Below are 17,716 nucleotides of genomic sequence, written 5' to 3'. Positions count from 1 at the left end.
TGTGGCCCCACAGTGAGAGGAAAAACATCAGACCGGACTTGTCTCTCTGACACATTGTTTCTTCCCCGATGTATTTTATCGCAAATTACTGGACTGTTTTGTTCTTTGGCGAACCTTCAGTTTTACCCACTTTGTGAGATTCAGTGTAATGCCATCAGTAGATCCTGAGTTTCAGTGTCATGCATGAGGCATTTTATTTCACCTCCTCTCATTTTTTTTTTTTTTTTATGTTTCACTTTATTTTGCAGAAGTCATTCATTCAAAGTCCAGCCAAACCCCACCCTAAATGCTTTTCTCAGGTAGTAAACACAATCACTGCACTCAGTCAGACTCCACAGTGTGCTGAGATTTAACTAAAATTCTACCGTGCAGGTCCCCTCCGAGAAGATCCTCCGTGCAGGGCAGATTCTCCGGAATGCCATCCTCTCCAGGGCGCCTCACATGATCAGAGACAGGAAGTACCATTTGAAGACGTACAGGTTAGTTCAATAAGGAGAGATCATTAGACAGAGATGAACATGATTTATTGATGCAGAGAATTTAGATAGAGGTATTTGGTGGTTAGACTTCAACAGAAGCCCAGCGGTGATAGGGAATAGAGCAGGACCCCCCCGGGTTTAGACGCTGGTGGTGGAGATGATTTAAGATTTAAAGTAGACGTTGTGAATTAGCCTGAAGAAGGCTGGGAGAAAGATGATTGGACTAGACCAGTGATGTCACAAACAGCTTGATGGCATGGGAAAGTGGAAGTGATGTGAAGCTTAGATTTAGCTGGCAACACCTGGGAACAGAAAGATGTGAGACCCCTTATTGAACTTATGCATAAGCTTCATTTGGCACCCCTTTGTTTTTAATGGAAACACTCAAGCAAAGTGTATTCATTAATTTTTTTCTATTTTTATCACTCTCTAAAAGCAAAGAAAGCAGTTGAAGAACATTAAGGATTTATGCCAGTATCCAACATCAAAAGCTGGGATGTGTGGGATGAACTTTGGCCAGTGTCACATGGTTTAGTATGGTGTTTTGCCTGAGTAGAGCTGACAGCTATTGGACTGAGGAGCTTCACCAGGTAATGTCCAGAAGAGATCAGGGTTGTTGTGCAGGTGTGAAAACACTTCATGGTAAAATCTCGAAACTCTAATCTGCATTGTAACCAGAGGGGCACAGATGAAAACCCAGCCAGTGGGTGGCCATCGGTTCTCTTCCGGTACTCGAGCTTCCTCCCACAGTCCCACAGTTATTTTGGTGATTCTAAATAGCCCATAGGTGGGAGAGTGAGTGTGAATAGTTGTTTTTCTCTCTGTGTTAGCCCCGTGATAGACTGCCAACCTGCCTCTCCCCTCAGTAACAGCTAGGATAGGCTCCACTACATGTTCTGGAGCTTATTTTGGACTGACAGGTGCAAAAAGGGCAGTAAACACACTTTTTGCTTCTACTGCTTTAGAGTAAATGGCAGCCAGGTAGATTTATCTGGTGAGAGCTAAAAGGTGAGTAAATATCATTAGTGGATTCAAAGAAATGATAATGTTGAACTGTGTTTGCCTGATGTGTAAATGTAAAGGTTCACCACGTCTTAGTGTTGCATTTATAGTTTGTTGTCAATCATCAGTTATATTTATTTTAAGAAATCTTCATAATTTTGTTTGTTATGAAGACATTAAATGTATTCACATAATATTCAATTTTATTTACCACATCTATCAGTACAAGCTGTAGACAGCGGCTGAATATAAAAGCTCTTTTATAGCAAAGCCCTGTTTGCACTTCAAGAGAATAAAATATAACAGCAGAAAATCATGAAAAAGGAAATCAGTTCATAAAACACAGAACAAACAGAAAATCAAAGTGATCTTTCGTACCTGCTCAGCCATGTAGGAGCTCATATAGGCATTTGTCTTTCCTAGGCGGTGTTGTGTGGGGACAGAACTGGTTGACTGGCAATTGCAGCAGAGCTCATGTGTCCACTCTCGCGCTCAGGCTGTAGGCATGTGGCAGGTGCTGCTGGAAGAAGGTGTTCTCAACCACGGTGAGGCTCTGCGTGATGTGTGTCTGCACGTGTGCAGCGCGCGACCCAGTGATTTGAAATTGAATGCCCGCTGTCTGCGCTGTGTTTCTGTGATGCAGTGGACCAGGAGCTGAGCTTCCAGGACAAGTACCTTTTTTACCGCTTTCTGGACGATGAACAGGAGGATGCCAGTTTCCCCACTGAAGACGAAAGAAGGGAGAGCCAAGAGGAGCTACAGGATACCTTGCTGCTTCTCTCGCAGATTGGGCCTGATGCCCATCTGAGGATGATCCTGAGGAAACCGTAAGAATCTGAAGCAGAAATCAGTAAAGGAATAAAAAGGGTGATTGTTTCATGACTTCTTTCATCCTCTGTCTTTTAGTCCATCTGAAAGGACAGCAGATGATTTGGAGATCATTTATGAGGAGTTGCTTCATATTAAGGCCTTGTCACACCTCTCCACCACTGTGAGTACAGTTTACCTGCATTATGTGACCATATTATTCCTTCTCTTAATGCACAGATTGAAATTGCATCTTTCTCCTGGTGAAAAACATCATATCTGGCTCATTAGGCCTTTTGGTCCCATTTGAGTGGTGAGAGTGAAGAAAAATGATGCAAAGATGAAAACTTGCGTATTAAACACTCATTCACTGATCCTGTCCAAGAACACTTTGACATACACGCTGGATAAGCAAGGCATTAAGTATGTACTGCATAGCTTCAGGGGATTATTCTACAACTAAAATCATCCGTTTGTCTTGCTGCTCGGATTCAGCCAAACCAAAAAACAAGATATGTGATGTGGGACTGCTGTGCGTTTCACTCACATTCAGTTTTAAAGAAATCTTTCAAACACCTGTGCTGCATTGAATAGCTGGAATATTAAGCTTTGCACACATACAGCATGCCTTTACTTTTATTTTGGCTGCTTTCTCTTAATGTTGATCCTCCTGATCTTCCTCTGCAGGTGAAGAGAGAGCTGGCCGGAGTGCTGATCTTTGAGTCCCATGCAAAGGCAGGAACAGTATGTAAGTAATCTGATAAAAATAGTAATGTGTAATAGATGCATTGTTAATGCTGATTAATGATTGAATTTGCTCAGCACACAATCAGTATTAATTCAACAAAGACAGCCTATATGAAATCAAATCTTCTCTCCCTTAGTGTTCAATCAGGGTGAGGAGGGCACATCCTGGTACATCATTTTAAAGGGCTCAGTCAATGTTGTCATCTATGGAAAAGTAGGTATTTTCCTCTTGTGAAATCATGTTAGTTCTAGAGACATCAAACTGATTATACTGCTTTGACCGGGACGTTGATTCATCACCCAGTAACTGATCAGTATGCCGTCCTGGACAGGGTGTTGTTTGCACTCTTCATGAAGGAGACGACTTTGGGAAGCTGGCGCTTGTCAACGACGCCCCCCGCGCCGCCTCCATTGTCCTGCGAGAGGACAACTGTCATTTCTTGAGAGTCGACAAGGAGGACTTTAACAGGATTTTGAGGGTTAGTGTCTGTTTAAACTCATCTCATTAACAATGAAAAAGCACCAACACCCTCTGTTGGCAAAAATGTAGTAATGCATCCATAAAAGTTATTTAATGCATCTTTTGTGATCGTATGCCAGTCCCTTGCACCCACTAGCTCAATCATCCCACTAAATATGAAATATGTTGATAATGACCTCTTTTACTGATTTGAGGTTAATTAGGTGTGGATGTAAACTAACATCTGGGAGCTCTGACACGTCATAGATTTCCTGCTTGAAATAGAAAATAGAAGCAGAGATTTTTGTTCTAGATTAACTACGTAGTGATGGTCTGCAGATCTAAATGTGTTGAAATTACACATGTAGTGACTGATGGAGTGACATCACATGTTTTTTTAACATATTTTATTAAAGTTGTTAAACGTGTATGATTGATTTACAGAATATCATATTAGGTCTGCATTTGCTTCTTTGGACCACATTAAGTGTGTTAAACATGCTATTAAAAATGCTTAAACAAACAATTAAAAAATTGTACTGAAATTTAGTATTACAGATAGTTTATGCATGCTTATTGCATGGCTCAAAATAGTGCAATGATGGTTCTGAATATTAAATAAATAAAATAGGGAATGAATAATAAGAATAATAATAAGAAAAAAATTAATTAAAAAGCATATATTTATAGTAAAATATCCAAATATGTATAAAAATTGTAAATATCATATAATAACTGATACTTTACATTTCTAAAGAATAACATTTTCACGAAGCTGCTTATGTACTGGCAAACACGTCACTACTGTTTAACACTGTTTAAATGTGACCTCTGGCAGGTGACCTGGGTCGATCAGGTCACATGACTTTATAAACTGAAACAACATTTTCATAGGTCAGTGGTCTCCATAGTAAATGCATTACTGTGTTTGTGTTTATTTGTATGAAGGATGTGGAAGCCAACACTGTGCGACTGAAGGAGCACGGTCAGGACGTTCTGGTGTTAGAGAAGAGCCTCAGCAGCAGTCGAACATCTGTCCAGGGATCCTCTTCCTCTCATTACAAGTAAATATGCCCACCACTAATGCATGTATAGTACAGAGCTGCACTTTCTGGCAGTTGTCTGTTAAACTTGTATCCTTAACTGTCTTCATGTTACAATATAAATTAAGTTGCTGCTTTTATTTAACAGCAAAGAAAAATTGATACTTAAAAATATTTAAAATTGTTTCAGCCATCCTTTTTCTTTGAAGTAATAAGTATGAGCTTTAAAAAAATATATTTGTCCAATCACATGACTATCCCAGGTTGCTGCAGGAGTGATCCTTTCATGGTCACTTTTGAACTTGTGATTACATTTGTGAACAATAGGAAAAATGCTGGACGCTAACAGTCAGTGTGACCAGCAGATAACATGCAGGCAGCACACACACAGCAATCCTGTGAGCTGCAGCCAACGAGCATTATCTTAATAGAGGCATCTGTCACTGCAGCACAGTTGCTAGAGAGACATATTAATGGTTATGATGGCCTTGCTCCTAGGGGGAAAAGAAGACCTGGCAAGTCACAATTACTTGTTTAGGGTCGCCCTCTAATCAACTCCACTCCTCAAACGTAAGAGTGTCAAGACTGTGTTCTCCCCCATGAGTGGGGAAGACATGGCGTTGCTTGTGTAGCTCCCTCTTGCCATGCTGTTATCAAGTAATGAAAACAACCGAGGCTGGATTGTGTTGATTCTCCTTCACGTAGAAGATGCCCCCTCATTTTTTTTTCTCCCCTCGGCTTTTCTCGTGGCACTTAGCCCAGACTCCCCTTCATCTTCAGCTGGCCAAGAACACTGATTGTAAATAGGATTGTTATCAAATGAAGCAATCACAGACACACGTTGAAGGAACAGTCGAGGGCCATAGCTGTGTCATCAAGCATTAAGAGCCAGTGTTTCTTGATTAGTGAAGGGTGTGTTTTATTCTGTTTTCCTGCAGATACAACGTAATGTCTGGGACGCCGGAGAAGATTTTGGAGCACCTCCTTGAAATGATGCGATTGGATTCTCAATTCACAGAGTCAGGTACTGCTCACCATGACACATCCCATGTGTCGAATTAGTGCCATCTAACACGGCCTGTCAATACGATGATCATTTATTGTGGAGAGTTGTCACCTATGCAACATTCTCCTCCGCCCTCGCCGGCTCTGTTTCTCTCCTCTGTCCTCTGCCGACTGTTCTGCACTGACCCGTTTGTTCTTGCCTATAATTAGCCACACATCACAGGGCTGATCTAATTACTCTCGCTTGCGTGGATACATATGGTTTTCATTCGTCGGCAGAGGTGACACAGACGGGGCCGCGAGGATCAAGGCCCGATGCTACTCTTTGATGCTCTCTTTCGCTGGCTACACAGGTGTTTGACATAAGCGTCTTTCTTTTTTTGTTACAGACTCAGCCTTAGATGACTTTGTGCTCATGCACTGTGTCTTCATACCCAACACTCAGCTGTGTCCGGTGTTGATGTCCCAATATCCTTTCAGCATTATGTTCCCTAATTTTTTTTTTATGTTCTTTACCATTCCTGTGAACCTGAAAACATAGAGCTCACTGGTTTGCTGCAGCTACATTGTTTCAATCTTTAACTGCTGTGCAGCTACCATGCCCAGGCCTCGCAGGGATCTGAACAGGAGAAGCTGGACTACACGCTTAATAACAAGCGCAGGGTGATCCGGCTGGTGATGCACTGGGCTGCCGTAAATGGGGATCACCTGCAGGAAGAGGATGTCTCAGGGTTGTTTCTGGAGGTCAGCCTAAACATATATGAAGGTTGTTCTAACCTCTGATATAGGTACAGAATAGTCACAACAGCAGAACCGTCTGCAGCTCTGACCAAGACTTGTTCCAGTGTTTCAGATGTGTTCCTAATCAGTTTGCTTTACTTAAAAACAATTAATTGTTAATCATCTTCTTAGATTTTTTGATTCTTGATAATGATAAGATTTTGAAATGTTTTAATAAAGCGAAGGCGCCACACCACTAACCATAACTGATAAATTGATAGAAAATCAGATTTATGTCTGAGTGCATGATGTTCAAATCCAAGAATATCCACAGCTATAATGCTGACAGCCACTCTTTTGTTTCATGGTTGATATTAATTATTTACAACCGTAAACACATACCTTTGCAGTTATCCAAGGTGTTTGCACCTTCTGCTAAGTTTAATTGCACTCTCTCCTCACTATAAATAAACAGACACATGTCAGAAAATCAAAATCACTGAAACTGCAATTTTAAATGTGCATTTATTATAGATGTGAGCATTAGAATATACATATATATATATAAACTCTTATTAAATGAAAGGACTTATGATTCTTGATGATATGCTAACTTAATGTGGTGTGGTGCTTGAGAAAAACTCTTTGTAATTGTATGTTAAAATGAGTTTTAATTAGTTCTTCTGAATCATTGTTTTGCTCAGAGCTTGCTGTGTTTTTCAGGAGTTTTTCATGGCAGTATCTAATGATGCCAAAGCCTTTCCTGCCCTCAGGGATCAACTAACAGAACTGGAAAGAATTGTAAAACGCAAGTAAGTCAGAGCTTTGTTTTTTTGTTTTTAGGTTTTGATATGGATGAAAGGTGCTGTATGTGGTTAGTGTTGAGAATTTAAAGGAGAAAGGCTCTTTAGATAATGATCAAACTTAACTAAAGAGTCATTAACTGTTTTTTTAAATATTTTTATTTTATTCTTCAGTGCTGAAGATGCCAGATCCTCACAGAAAAAGGTATAAGACCGACTCTTTCTGTTCCAAATTAAAGTTCGTGTTTTTTCAAACGTCTGTGAACCTAAACTGTGAACCTAAAATTCCCACACAGCACAAAGTCCTGCTGCGGCATTTCAGTGTGGGAGAGGAGAAGCTTCAGAAACGTCAGCCCATCAGGAGTAACGATGAAAGTGAGTTGTGGATGAACATCCACTCTCCGGTTTCATAAACATGGATAGCTGGGCTGCTGACTGTCACATTCAGCTATCTATTTGGAACTCTTTATCATGCAGTGATAGCGATAGTCAGTATTTTGAAATAGCGACAGAGGTTCGCTACTCATAAACTCAAAGGATGTTTTCTGTTAAAGCATGATGATTTGGTACCGCTTGTTCTTCAAGTCATCTCTCCAATCTCCAAAAGACACACTGAAAATTGTTGTTCTTGGTTTGGTTTTTGTTCTTTGTACTGATTTAAATAATTTGTTTAGGGGCAGTTCAGTGGTGCAGTGATTAGCGCTGTCACCTCGCTCAGCTGGAGCCTTTCTGTGCAGAATATGCATGTGTGGGTGCTCCAGTTTCCTCCCACAGTCCAAAGAGATGCTTGTTAGGTTAATTGGTGACTTTAAATTAGTTGTGAGGATGAGGATGCGAGAGGTTGTGGGTGTCTCTCTCTCTATCTCTGTGGTAGCTGTGCTAATTTGGATAAATGTTTTGGTCTCTTTAAGGCCATTTAGTGTATTATAGTGACATCTTGCCTTTTTCTCTTCCTTGCTACTTTACCATGCCATCATTCCTTCTTGTTTACAGTCTTATTTTTGTTCTAATTCATTCCTTCAGTCCTGTTCAAAGTCTACTGCTGTGACCACACCTACACCACAATCCGGGTCCCTGTAGCCGCTTCAGTTAGGGAGGTTATCGGTGCTGTGGCTGACAAGCTGGGGTCAGCGGAGGACCTGCTCCTGGTCGGCCTCAGTTCGGCAGGAGGTGAGAGCAACGGCAGTTACTTGTCAAATGATTGGAGATGACAAAAGGTAGAGCTAAAGCCGGGTGATGTATTAATTCTTTCTGGGTGATGTGTGACCTTTTGCGGTGAGTTTGGTGACGGTAATAGGCTGCTTTAGTAGGGGCTAAAGAATGGCCTTGAAGTGGCCCAAGAAATAACCTGAGCTCAGTTTTCCTCATTACATTCAGCAGAAAGCTGTTGGTTCAAGTGGCTGCTCTTTATTGTACTGATATTTGTGTCCGCCAGAAAGTACTAATGCAGCTCTGCCTTCCTCTGAACTTGACCTGGACTTTCCTTACCAGTGGCAAGTCAACAAAGCTGAGGCTGCTCTTATTTGGAGTGGATTATCACAAGGCTCATAAAGAGCATCCAGAAAGTTTTCTGGATCCTAAAATCGATATATTTATTTTTATAGTCACAAATGTACACATAGTTATCCGCAATGAAAAAGCAAAGCAGGTTTTGAAGTTATTCTCCGGTGCCTGTGCAACTGTGTCGGATCCACTGATAAAAAAGAAAAGATACAAAAGGACAACTGTGTTAGAAGGAAAAAATAAAACTATGAGGTAGAGAGAGAGATGTCATCAAGGAACAGATCAAGCAAAGGACACAAGAAAATTATGCTGCATTGAAAGTACCCATGAGTGCAACATCCTCTATTATTCCTAAATGCTGGATTTAAAAAAAATAATTCCCAACAATGTGTGGATGAAACTAGGCATCATGTCATTAATACCATCTCTGCAGTCAGAAACAGTGCTGTGGGGTTGTTTTCCTGCAGGGCATTGAGACTGGTCGGTATCAAGTAAACTTTTTTCCAGGCTACTCAGGATCTCAGGCTGGTAAAAGAACAATACCAAAGAAAAGCTCCCTTGGTCTCATTTATAAACTGTGCCTGCTAAAAAATTCTCTTCCCCACGCATAAAATTATATCTATAAAGGATGAATTTTGGAATAAATCAGACTTTTTTTGAAAGTGAGCCAAGCCATATGTGAAATGGAGATTTTAAAAAGCATGACGGGACTTATCATAAAAGAAAGCAGACTATTCTTAGCAAACCTAGCTATATTAAAATGAACTATTTATTATTCACAAACCTCACTGCAAATTTACTATCTAATTGTATCAGTCCTTTCATTAATGTTAATAATATTTGTAGCCAGTGTTGGTGCCAAAATCACTGGAGCTTTGCATAATGATCTGCTTTTTTTCTGTGAACCGATGTGCTTTTGTGCTTCTTTTTGTTTGTAGTCTGACTGTTTATTTTTACCTCTGCCAGAGTCCTTTGGTATGAACTTCCCAGCTCAACCTGCATTACTTTTTTATTCTTCAGTAGCCTTTCTTCTCTTTGTTAGGTACTGACACCAAAGACACCTTTTTTGTTTTGTTTTCTCCGTGTCTCTGGTTAGGCAAAATGCACATCTTCCCCTGTTTAGTAAATGGATGAAGATGAGAAAAAAAAATAAGAGGTACATGTGGTCAATTTTAGGTTGACACTTATAGAAGTCTTTGTGTTAGAGCAGCTTCATAAATCTAATGAAAAGAATGTGTATGCACTTTTCGTCCTTTTTGCATACACAAAGTTGGTAGTCATGAATTTGAATGATTATTGTGCGTCTGATCTGTAAACTTAAACCCAACAGTGCATCTGGTGAGACCTGAAAGCAGCACTAATGATCTACAATCAGGCTGGTTGAGTTTGAATATTTCTGCCAAGAAAAATCTGGGCATGACTTTCAAAGAAAGACAGCCAGGTTTATGGGATCAGGTCTGTTAAGTTTGTAGGAACAAGTCTGCAGGCTATTGCTGCTGCTAGAGTGTTTAAAGGTGTTTTAACCAAGTAAGCTAGCAAATATGATGTTAGTCTTTTATTGGTAATGCATTTGGATAACACTTCATGAAATATTGTGTCTAGATATATATAAATAAATAAGCACAATTTATCTGAATTTCAGGACCAGGAGCACACCTCATACATACACCTTCCAGTTCTTTGTCTGTTTGTAATATAGAGAGGGCCGGTACTACAAGCTGTTCTCGTTTCCATGCTTCCCTTTTTCAGTTCATTCACCTCTCATAAGAACATGCTTACAGTTCTGTCTGAGGCCTTCCCCAAACCGCAGCCTGAATTCATGCTCATGCCATCTGTTCCAAAAGTTTCGAAGCATGACTTCAATTCAAATTAGTAGTGCCAATTCGCAACAATAGTTATACTGTAAGGTAAAGCCTCTAGAATATTAGAAAGAAGACCGCTACTATGAACAAGCATTTGGCAACAGTGGGAAAGAAAAACGTCCTTTTAACAGCAAGAGACCTCTAGCAGATGCAGCCTCAGGGAGGGGCAGCCATTTATTATGACCAGATGAAGGTGAGAGGAAAAACAGGAGAGTAGAGGGATTCAGGACGAATGCACACTAGAAGACAGCCAAATTAATAATTACTAATTTTGGCTTGAACCTCTAAATTGTGGTCTATAAATATGGATGGTCAAGGGTCCAAATGTATGCAGTGTTTTCTATCAAATACACTACAGCAAAACTAAAGCTTTAATCACCTGGATATATATATTTTAAAAAAAAAGCATATGCAGACAAAGACAGGTTATTCTGGTTGTTTGATACTACACACAGCAGTAAATATCTAATGTCAGCATGGTAACATGTTTGCAAAGAAAATACTATTTGATTTCTGAAGTTTATACATGCCAATTAATTCTGATGGTATTAATTCTTTCATTATTTGGACAAATGTTTAAAAAAGAATTGGAGGAAATGTTTTGGGATCACATAAGGTGTGATCCTCATGCTAAAAATAGAAAAAAGTAACAACTAAATAGGGCACTGAGCACCTGCATGCCTATTCTAAAATCTTTTGGCAAGCCATCTAATGGTTATTATTTTTCAGTCTGAGTGAAAACGGTAGACAAATGGATGTTTTCCATTCATTTTTTTAACCTTTGTGTGTTGTGGTCTTCCTTTTGCAGAGAAAACCATCTTTAAGCCCAGTGATATGTCGGTGTTCTCCACACTCAGCATTAATGGACGGCTGTTTGTGTGTCGGAGGGACCAGTTGGATTCTTTGGTGTGTTACAAATTACATTTACATGAGAAACTCGCATATTAACATGTAGTTCAGCTGCAGCTCCAACCCCAGCTGTACACTATATCAATATCACCCAACACGTCATGTGTATGAACTCATCTACACTCCCAACCAGTTGGCTTTAAACACTTCATCAAATTGATAGAAATGACAGTTAGTTTAGTTCAGCTTTCAGTCTCTGTTTTATAAATGTAATGTGTTTTTCATGCTTTGGAGACCACTTTACCTGAGCAGGAGGGTCCCTCTACAGGATCACTGGCCAGCTTTGAGTTAATGAGCTCTAAGGACGTGGCTTACCACATGACTTCCTATGACTGGGAACTTTTCCACTGTGTACATGAGGTATTCAACAGCAACTGAGTCTGATTAGAAGAGCTGAATATATATCTTCTTTTATTTATTGGTATGAAATATTCAGTTACTTCACTTGCTTATTTTACATGAAAATCAGTTGTTTTTCTTCTGCATCTTGCAGCTTGAACTCATCTATCACACATTTGGGAGACAATATGTGAAGAAAACCACTGTGAACCTGGACCTGTTCCTGAGGAGGTTCAATGAAATTCAGTTTTGGGTGATCACTGAGATGTGTTTGTGTCCTCAGCTGAGCAAGCGAGTACAGCTTCTTAAGAAGTTTATCAAGATCGCTGCCCAGTATGTGGATTTCATGTTCTAGTTCAGTTTGTAGTTTGGTTTATTTGCCACACTAATTTCATGTTTCCTGTTAAAGCTGCAAGGAGTACAGAAATCTGAATGCCTTCTTTGCTATCATTATGGGCCTAAGTAACCCGGCTGTTTGCAGACTGAGTCAGACATGGGAGGTGTGTATTTGTGCATTGTCCGTCTTTGGAAAACTATTAATTACTCAACTGCAAGGAAACTTTTGTCTGGTGTTTTTGTTCACAGAAACTTCCCAGTAAATTCAAGAAGTTTTATGTGGAATTTGAAAACTTGATGGTAAGCTCCAAAGTAAAAAATTTAAGATGAGCCACCTGATCAGAGTAAAATATGAGGTTAGTGTCCAGACTGTGATTGATCCACAGCATGACTGTCTCCACAGGATCCGTCCAGGAACCACAGGGCGTACCGGCTAACAGTAGCCAAACTGGAACCTCCCATCATTCCTTTCATGCCCCTGTTGATCAAAGGTTAGGCCAATTTATTGGGTGACAGTTTATCATTTTGGCCTGTAGACCACAATTGTTTCGCTGCTGAATTGCTTCAACAGCTTTAACACTTTCCAATTGGTCCTTTTTTTTCTAGACATGACATTTACTCATGAGGGCAACAAAACATTTATCGACAGTTTGGTCAATTTTGAGAAAATGGTGAGGCTCTGCTGCGCATCTGTGAATCTTTTTTTTTTTTGTTCTTCTCAGCTAATTGGCGATATTTGCTGCTGATCATTGCTCTTTGTCTTGCAGCGGATGATAGCTAACACAGTGAAAATAGTGAGATACTGTAGAAGCCAGAGATTCAGTAAGTTTTAAATGTTTTCTTTTTTTTTTTTTTTTTTGTACTAATTTCACATATGTCGCACTTAAGACAACAAAAGGACACTTTATAAAATTAAACATAAAAATAAATAACCAAAATATATCTTGGAAACACAATATCAAAAAACTGTATGATGAAGAAACAACAATAAAAGACTTTATGTCCTGTTAATTTGATGTCTTTTAGATACATCTTAGAATAAATCTGCAAGCTGGAATAGAACTAACAGAAGAGGCCGTTCTTCTAGAAAGCACATTGGGAGAAATTCTGACAACGACTAGCTTCCCATAATTTTAATTTCTTATTTCTAAAATAAAAAATAAAGTAATATTCTCACAATAGGTCGAGAAAAGTACCTGTTTTGACTGACTGACAGCAAGCTGTAATATTGATCTTTTGAAGTTTAGTTGGAGTATATTATTGGTATCGCTGAACCTTTAACATCTATATTCAATCATTTATCCAGCAGTTTCCTATTAATCCCTTTATATTGATTGCCCGTACAGCTTAGATATACTCAATCAGCACAAATATTTTATTAAAAAGCACAAATATTTTAGGTTCCTATATGATGAACTTACAAATTCTTCTTGCATTTTTTTCCTGACACTGCCCATCTTTTCAATTAAATCAGGTCCAGAGTCACCACTGCCAAGCAAGAACCACCCTGACGTTTGGACTTATATTCGTCAGCTTAACGTGATCGATAACCAAAGGATGCTTACTCAGCTCTCTCATGGACTTGAGCCCCGCAGGTCTTGAAATCCACTCAGGGACAGAAACATTACACGAAGACACTACTCCATGACGTGATGTGCGCTCGCTTGGGATGAGTTTACTTAGTACAGGATTGAGGACCTGATGTTGTATCAGATAATGAGATGTTGTTTCAGAAGCCTGCCTTGTTAAGCTTTTTCTTACAGTAATTAGTGATATTTTAGCAGTAGTTGTTGGCGGGTGACGTACCTCCTCGTATCATTGTCGTACAGATATCACAACAAACAGCATGAAGAAATGAATGATGTTTGGAGGGATCTCATTCATCAAACTGTGTAAGATTTTAGATGTAAACGCTATATGATGCTGACGCTTACAGGTCTCAGTATTCCTGATATTCAGCTGTTTCGTATATTTTGTATCAGACAATATTTATATATATTTACGTTTTTAAGACTCTTGTGTTGTAAATTGTATACAGATATTTATTTTGACAAGCATGCAGAGGATTATGATTGTTTTACGTTTTTATTCATGTGAGCACATTTCTCTTTAAAGCCTGAGATATCATAAGTGTCTGAAAACCTTTTTGTGCGCTCTAAATAATAAAAAACCTTTAGATGTATTTGTTCAACTTTATATTTATTATCTAGTATAAAGACAGTTTGGTCAGTATAGTGTCAGTGTATAACATTGAAATCAACCAAGACAACTCATGAAACGTTTTCTTACATCTTATTGAATTAGAGCAGCAGAGCAGCAGCAGAACAGGTCAGCTGATCACAGTCTGTACATTATGAAAATCTACTGGAGCACAGAATAGAAATGACTGTGAGCTGTTCAAATCATTGTCGATATCTACGGAGGAGGTCAGGAGAGTGAGTGAGTGTCTGCAGCCATTTGTAAAACATGGTGGAAGCGCTGCAATAATTTGGAGCTTCATTTCAGCCAGTGGTGTTGGACCTCTTGTCAGAAATAATGGAAATATGAACACAAATGTACCATCAGATTTTGATCCACCATGCAATACCATCTGGACACCTCTGACTGGCTTCATTTTTCAGCATGACAATCATCCCAAAAGGCCTACGCAGTAAAAAAAACCCAAACAAAACAAAATCCAAAAGAGACATGGATAACAAAACAATGGAGTATTATCACTCATGGACTGGCCTCCCCAGACCCCGAACCTTAACATCACTGAAGCAACATGGGATCTTAACAGACAACAGAACAAAAGTCAGCCAACATCCAAAGACGAGCTTTGAATGGCCATCAAGACATGTCCATATTCCCGAAGACTACCTAAAGAAATTACAAGATGTTTACCTAAGAGAGTTCAGGCTGTGTTGAAGAATAAAGGTGGTCATACAAGATATTGACTTTCAAGCTAATTTGAATGGTATAAAGAAATAAAACAAAAATATAAAGAAATGGGAGACTGACAGACTGCTTTCTATCTTGTAAATCAGGTTCTGCTTTAAGAAATAGTAATTTATTAGTGCTGCTAAACTTCTAGTGTATATTTGTTTAGTTAAGAGTTGGTTTAAATGACTTTTTTCTGAAAGCTTAAGCTGAAAATATTTGGGGCAGCAAGAAGGAATTAAATGTAAATTAATTCTTATCTCAGGTTTAGCTTTGAGTGATTTGGCGTGTCTGATCAAACATTAATCATCATCACTTCCATTCATTTCTAGAAGTGCATTAAACATTTTTATTGTTGACTTATACTGTTGACCTGTGAATTGTGTCAACAGTGAAGCAGATGGTTGCTTTATATTTTCCATTCGCCACTACATGAGGAAAGAATGAGTCATTGACAGCTTTTAAGTTTGCAGAAATGTATTACCTAGATTTAATATGCGATGAATAGAGAATCAGTGAATCTGATATCTCACAGTGTTTCTGACGTCACAGTGGAGACTGGAGAAGTACTCATATTCTTCCTCCTGGAGCAGGGGTGTCGAACTCCAGGCCTTGGGGGCTGGTGTCCTGCATGTTTTAGATCTCACCCTGGGTTAACACACCTGAATCAAATTATTCATTCATTTTTAGGCCTCTGGAGAACTTCAAGACATGTTGAGGAGGTCATTTAGCCATTTAAATCAGCTGTGTTGGATCAAGGACACATCTAAAACCTGCAGGACACCGGCCCTCGAGGCCTGGACTTTGACACCCCTGTCCTAAAGCATGTTGTAAATGTACAGTTAAATTTATAAGCTGTATTATTGTTATTAGTGAGGAAGCTCTGATGTTGCTCTGATGTAGCTGGCCAAAGGTTTCCTGATGGTAAACACTTATAGACAGTTGGGGTACATGTGTACGCAATAAATCACAACCTTGAACTCATCTGATATTTTGTTTATAAAGTCTCGATGTGGAGCAACATTAGTTCTTGTGGAGTCAAAAGTAAATTGAAGTGAATGAAAAATTGTTTTATATAAATTGTACTTTATTCTTAAATGCTTTATTAAGATGAAAAATACTTTTGAAGGGTTTTTGAGTGATATATTTCTGTATTAGTTCATATAGATAGTACAGTACATTTGAATGATTCCTTTGCTTTACGTGGTCTTATTGATTAAGAAATCCACATTGTCATGAGTTTACATGGATTAAATGAGTGGTTGGTGATCTTATTGATTTCCCACCAAGCTTCCTGAGTTGCTGAAATGATGAAGGTCTTACAGCAATTATGTTTTTTGATAGATTGGGACATGAGTATAGGTCTTTAATAGAGAGAAATGCACAGAATGACTTTTCGATTTTAAGTCAAGGATCTTGTTGCATATCTGAATATATCAATTTTATTACGTCGTGTCATCACCCAAAAAAAAAACAACAAAAAAACAATCTGACAATCCAATGAAAAGATTTAACACTGCAGACTGATCTAAGCTTTTGCACATATACAAATACATCTGAAAACATCTGTGATGAACAACTGCATAGTGCAGTTAATCCAAGATAACATTATGCATAGATCACATATTAACAATTGTAGAATGTACCTCGTGGGCTTCAAGGATACAAATGTTCCCAAATTTCTAGTAAATTTCCACTTTCCAGATTTCTGAGTCACAGCTTTGCACTGCGCTCACCTTTTTGCCTTCTATCAGTCATCTTCACCTATAATAACAACCTAACCAAAGGGACAACCCCATTAACCCCACCTAGGCTGACCAGGAGGTTTCATTTCAGAACCTGGTTGCTGTGAGAAGTCACACACCTCATCAACCCTTAACTTTCTTGACAGTGGCAATGCAGAAGTCTTTGGGTGTAGCCTGGGTTTAATTGCTAATTGTGTATACCTGAAAAGGTGTTGACAAAGACATTTCTTAGACTTGATTTGGACTGTCAATGCCTTTTAGAGCATTTAGAGTGGTCTCATCCAGATAATGTCTTTTTCAGGGAAACCCTTCCATATTTCAGTGAGACAATGCTAAACTACACACTTTTATTACAACAGCATGGCTTCATTTTAGAAGAATGTGGTTGCTGAACTGGCCTACAAGACCTTTCTACAACTCTAAACATTTGGCAAAGAAGACCCAGAGCAATTAAGCAGCTAGAATCTTATATAAGGCAAGAAAGGGACATTCCTCTCGCAGAAGTCCAGCTGATCGCTCTTTTCAGATGTTCATAGGCTATTGTCCTGATGCATGCTCAATCATCCAGGTAAGTAAATCCCAAAAGGTTGATTCTGTTCATCTGGACGTAGTGTTTTCAATGGGAGAAAGGTTTCGTCACTCATCTAAGTTCATAGGCTATTGTTATACAAAGAGGACATACTGTGCATTATTAAGCACGACCCTGTCCAAACCTTTTTGAAATGTGTTGCTGCCTAGAAATGGCCTTACTTTTTCCCGAAAATTGTAATTTTCTAATTAGAAACATGTATGATTATATGATTTCTATTATTCTATTGTGTATAAAATATCAGTTTCTGAAACTGCAAATCATCACATTATTTTTTATTTACACTTTACACGTTTAAAAAAGAAATTGCGGTTTTAAAAGACATTTTAAAACATTTTTACAGAATCAAATTAATTACAACTATTTTGTTTTTAGTGTACCACTGAGCTGCCCAGTAAGAGCTTGTTAATGAGAAAGAAATAACTGTAATATCCATCACCACGCA

At 38.8% G+C, this 17,716-nt stretch overlaps 1 protein-coding gene across 3 annotated transcripts in view; it reads left to right on the top strand.

The window, feature by feature from the left end:
• rapgef4a (Rap guanine nucleotide exchange factor 4a) overlaps window positions 1-15,006 on the top strand; it is a 36,937-nt gene extending 21,931 nt beyond the window's left edge. For 2 of the 3 annotated variants that reach the window (XM_085249304.1, XM_085249306.1), the window contains 25 exons: window positions 249-299; window positions 373-479; window positions 1,905-2,026; window positions 2,125-2,308; window positions 2,388-2,472; window positions 2,976-3,036; window positions 3,173-3,249; window positions 3,368-3,514; window positions 4,444-4,559; window positions 5,477-5,562; window positions 5,933-6,011; window positions 6,137-6,287; window positions 6,987-7,075; window positions 7,241-7,271; window positions 7,363-7,441; window positions 8,090-8,236; window positions 11,240-11,337; window positions 11,575-11,700; window positions 11,834-12,012; window positions 12,089-12,179; window positions 12,265-12,315; window positions 12,419-12,506; window positions 12,622-12,686; window positions 12,783-12,837; window positions 13,490-15,006. In XM_085249304.1, the coding sequence (XP_085105430.1) occupies window positions 249-299; window positions 373-479; window positions 1,905-2,026; window positions 2,125-2,308; window positions 2,388-2,472; window positions 2,976-3,036; window positions 3,173-3,249; window positions 3,368-3,514; window positions 4,444-4,559; window positions 5,477-5,562; window positions 5,933-6,011; window positions 6,137-6,287; window positions 6,987-7,075; window positions 7,241-7,271; window positions 7,363-7,441; window positions 8,090-8,236; window positions 11,240-11,337; window positions 11,575-11,700; window positions 11,834-12,012; window positions 12,089-12,179; window positions 12,265-12,315; window positions 12,419-12,506; window positions 12,622-12,686; window positions 12,783-12,837; window positions 13,490-13,617 (2,493 nt within the window). In that variant the 3' untranslated portion in view covers window positions 13,618-15,006. The remainder of the gene's footprint in view (window positions 1-248; window positions 300-372; window positions 480-1,904; window positions 2,027-2,124; window positions 2,309-2,387; window positions 2,473-2,975; window positions 3,037-3,172; window positions 3,250-3,367; window positions 3,515-4,443; window positions 4,560-5,476; window positions 5,563-5,932; window positions 6,012-6,136; window positions 6,288-6,986; window positions 7,076-7,240; window positions 7,272-7,362; window positions 7,442-8,089; window positions 8,237-11,239; window positions 11,338-11,574; window positions 11,701-11,833; window positions 12,013-12,088; window positions 12,180-12,264; window positions 12,316-12,418; window positions 12,507-12,621; window positions 12,687-12,782; window positions 12,838-13,489) is intronic. The other variant, XM_085249305.1, reaches the window with a different exon arrangement.
• The last annotated feature ends 2,710 nt before the right edge of the window (window positions 15,007-17,716 follow it).

The sequence above is a fragment of the Mchenga conophoros genome, linkage group LG16, assembly GCF_057382185.1.
Source record: "Mchenga conophoros isolate Kocher_MC1m ecotype Shallow Benthic linkage group LG16, M_conophoros_male_GT1.1, whole genome shotgun sequence".
NCBI lineage: Eukaryota > Metazoa > Chordata > Actinopteri > Cichliformes > Cichlidae > Mchenga > Mchenga conophoros.
The sequence above is the reverse complement of the archived record's forward strand: the minus strand, read 5'-3'. Positions and strand labels throughout refer to the sequence as shown.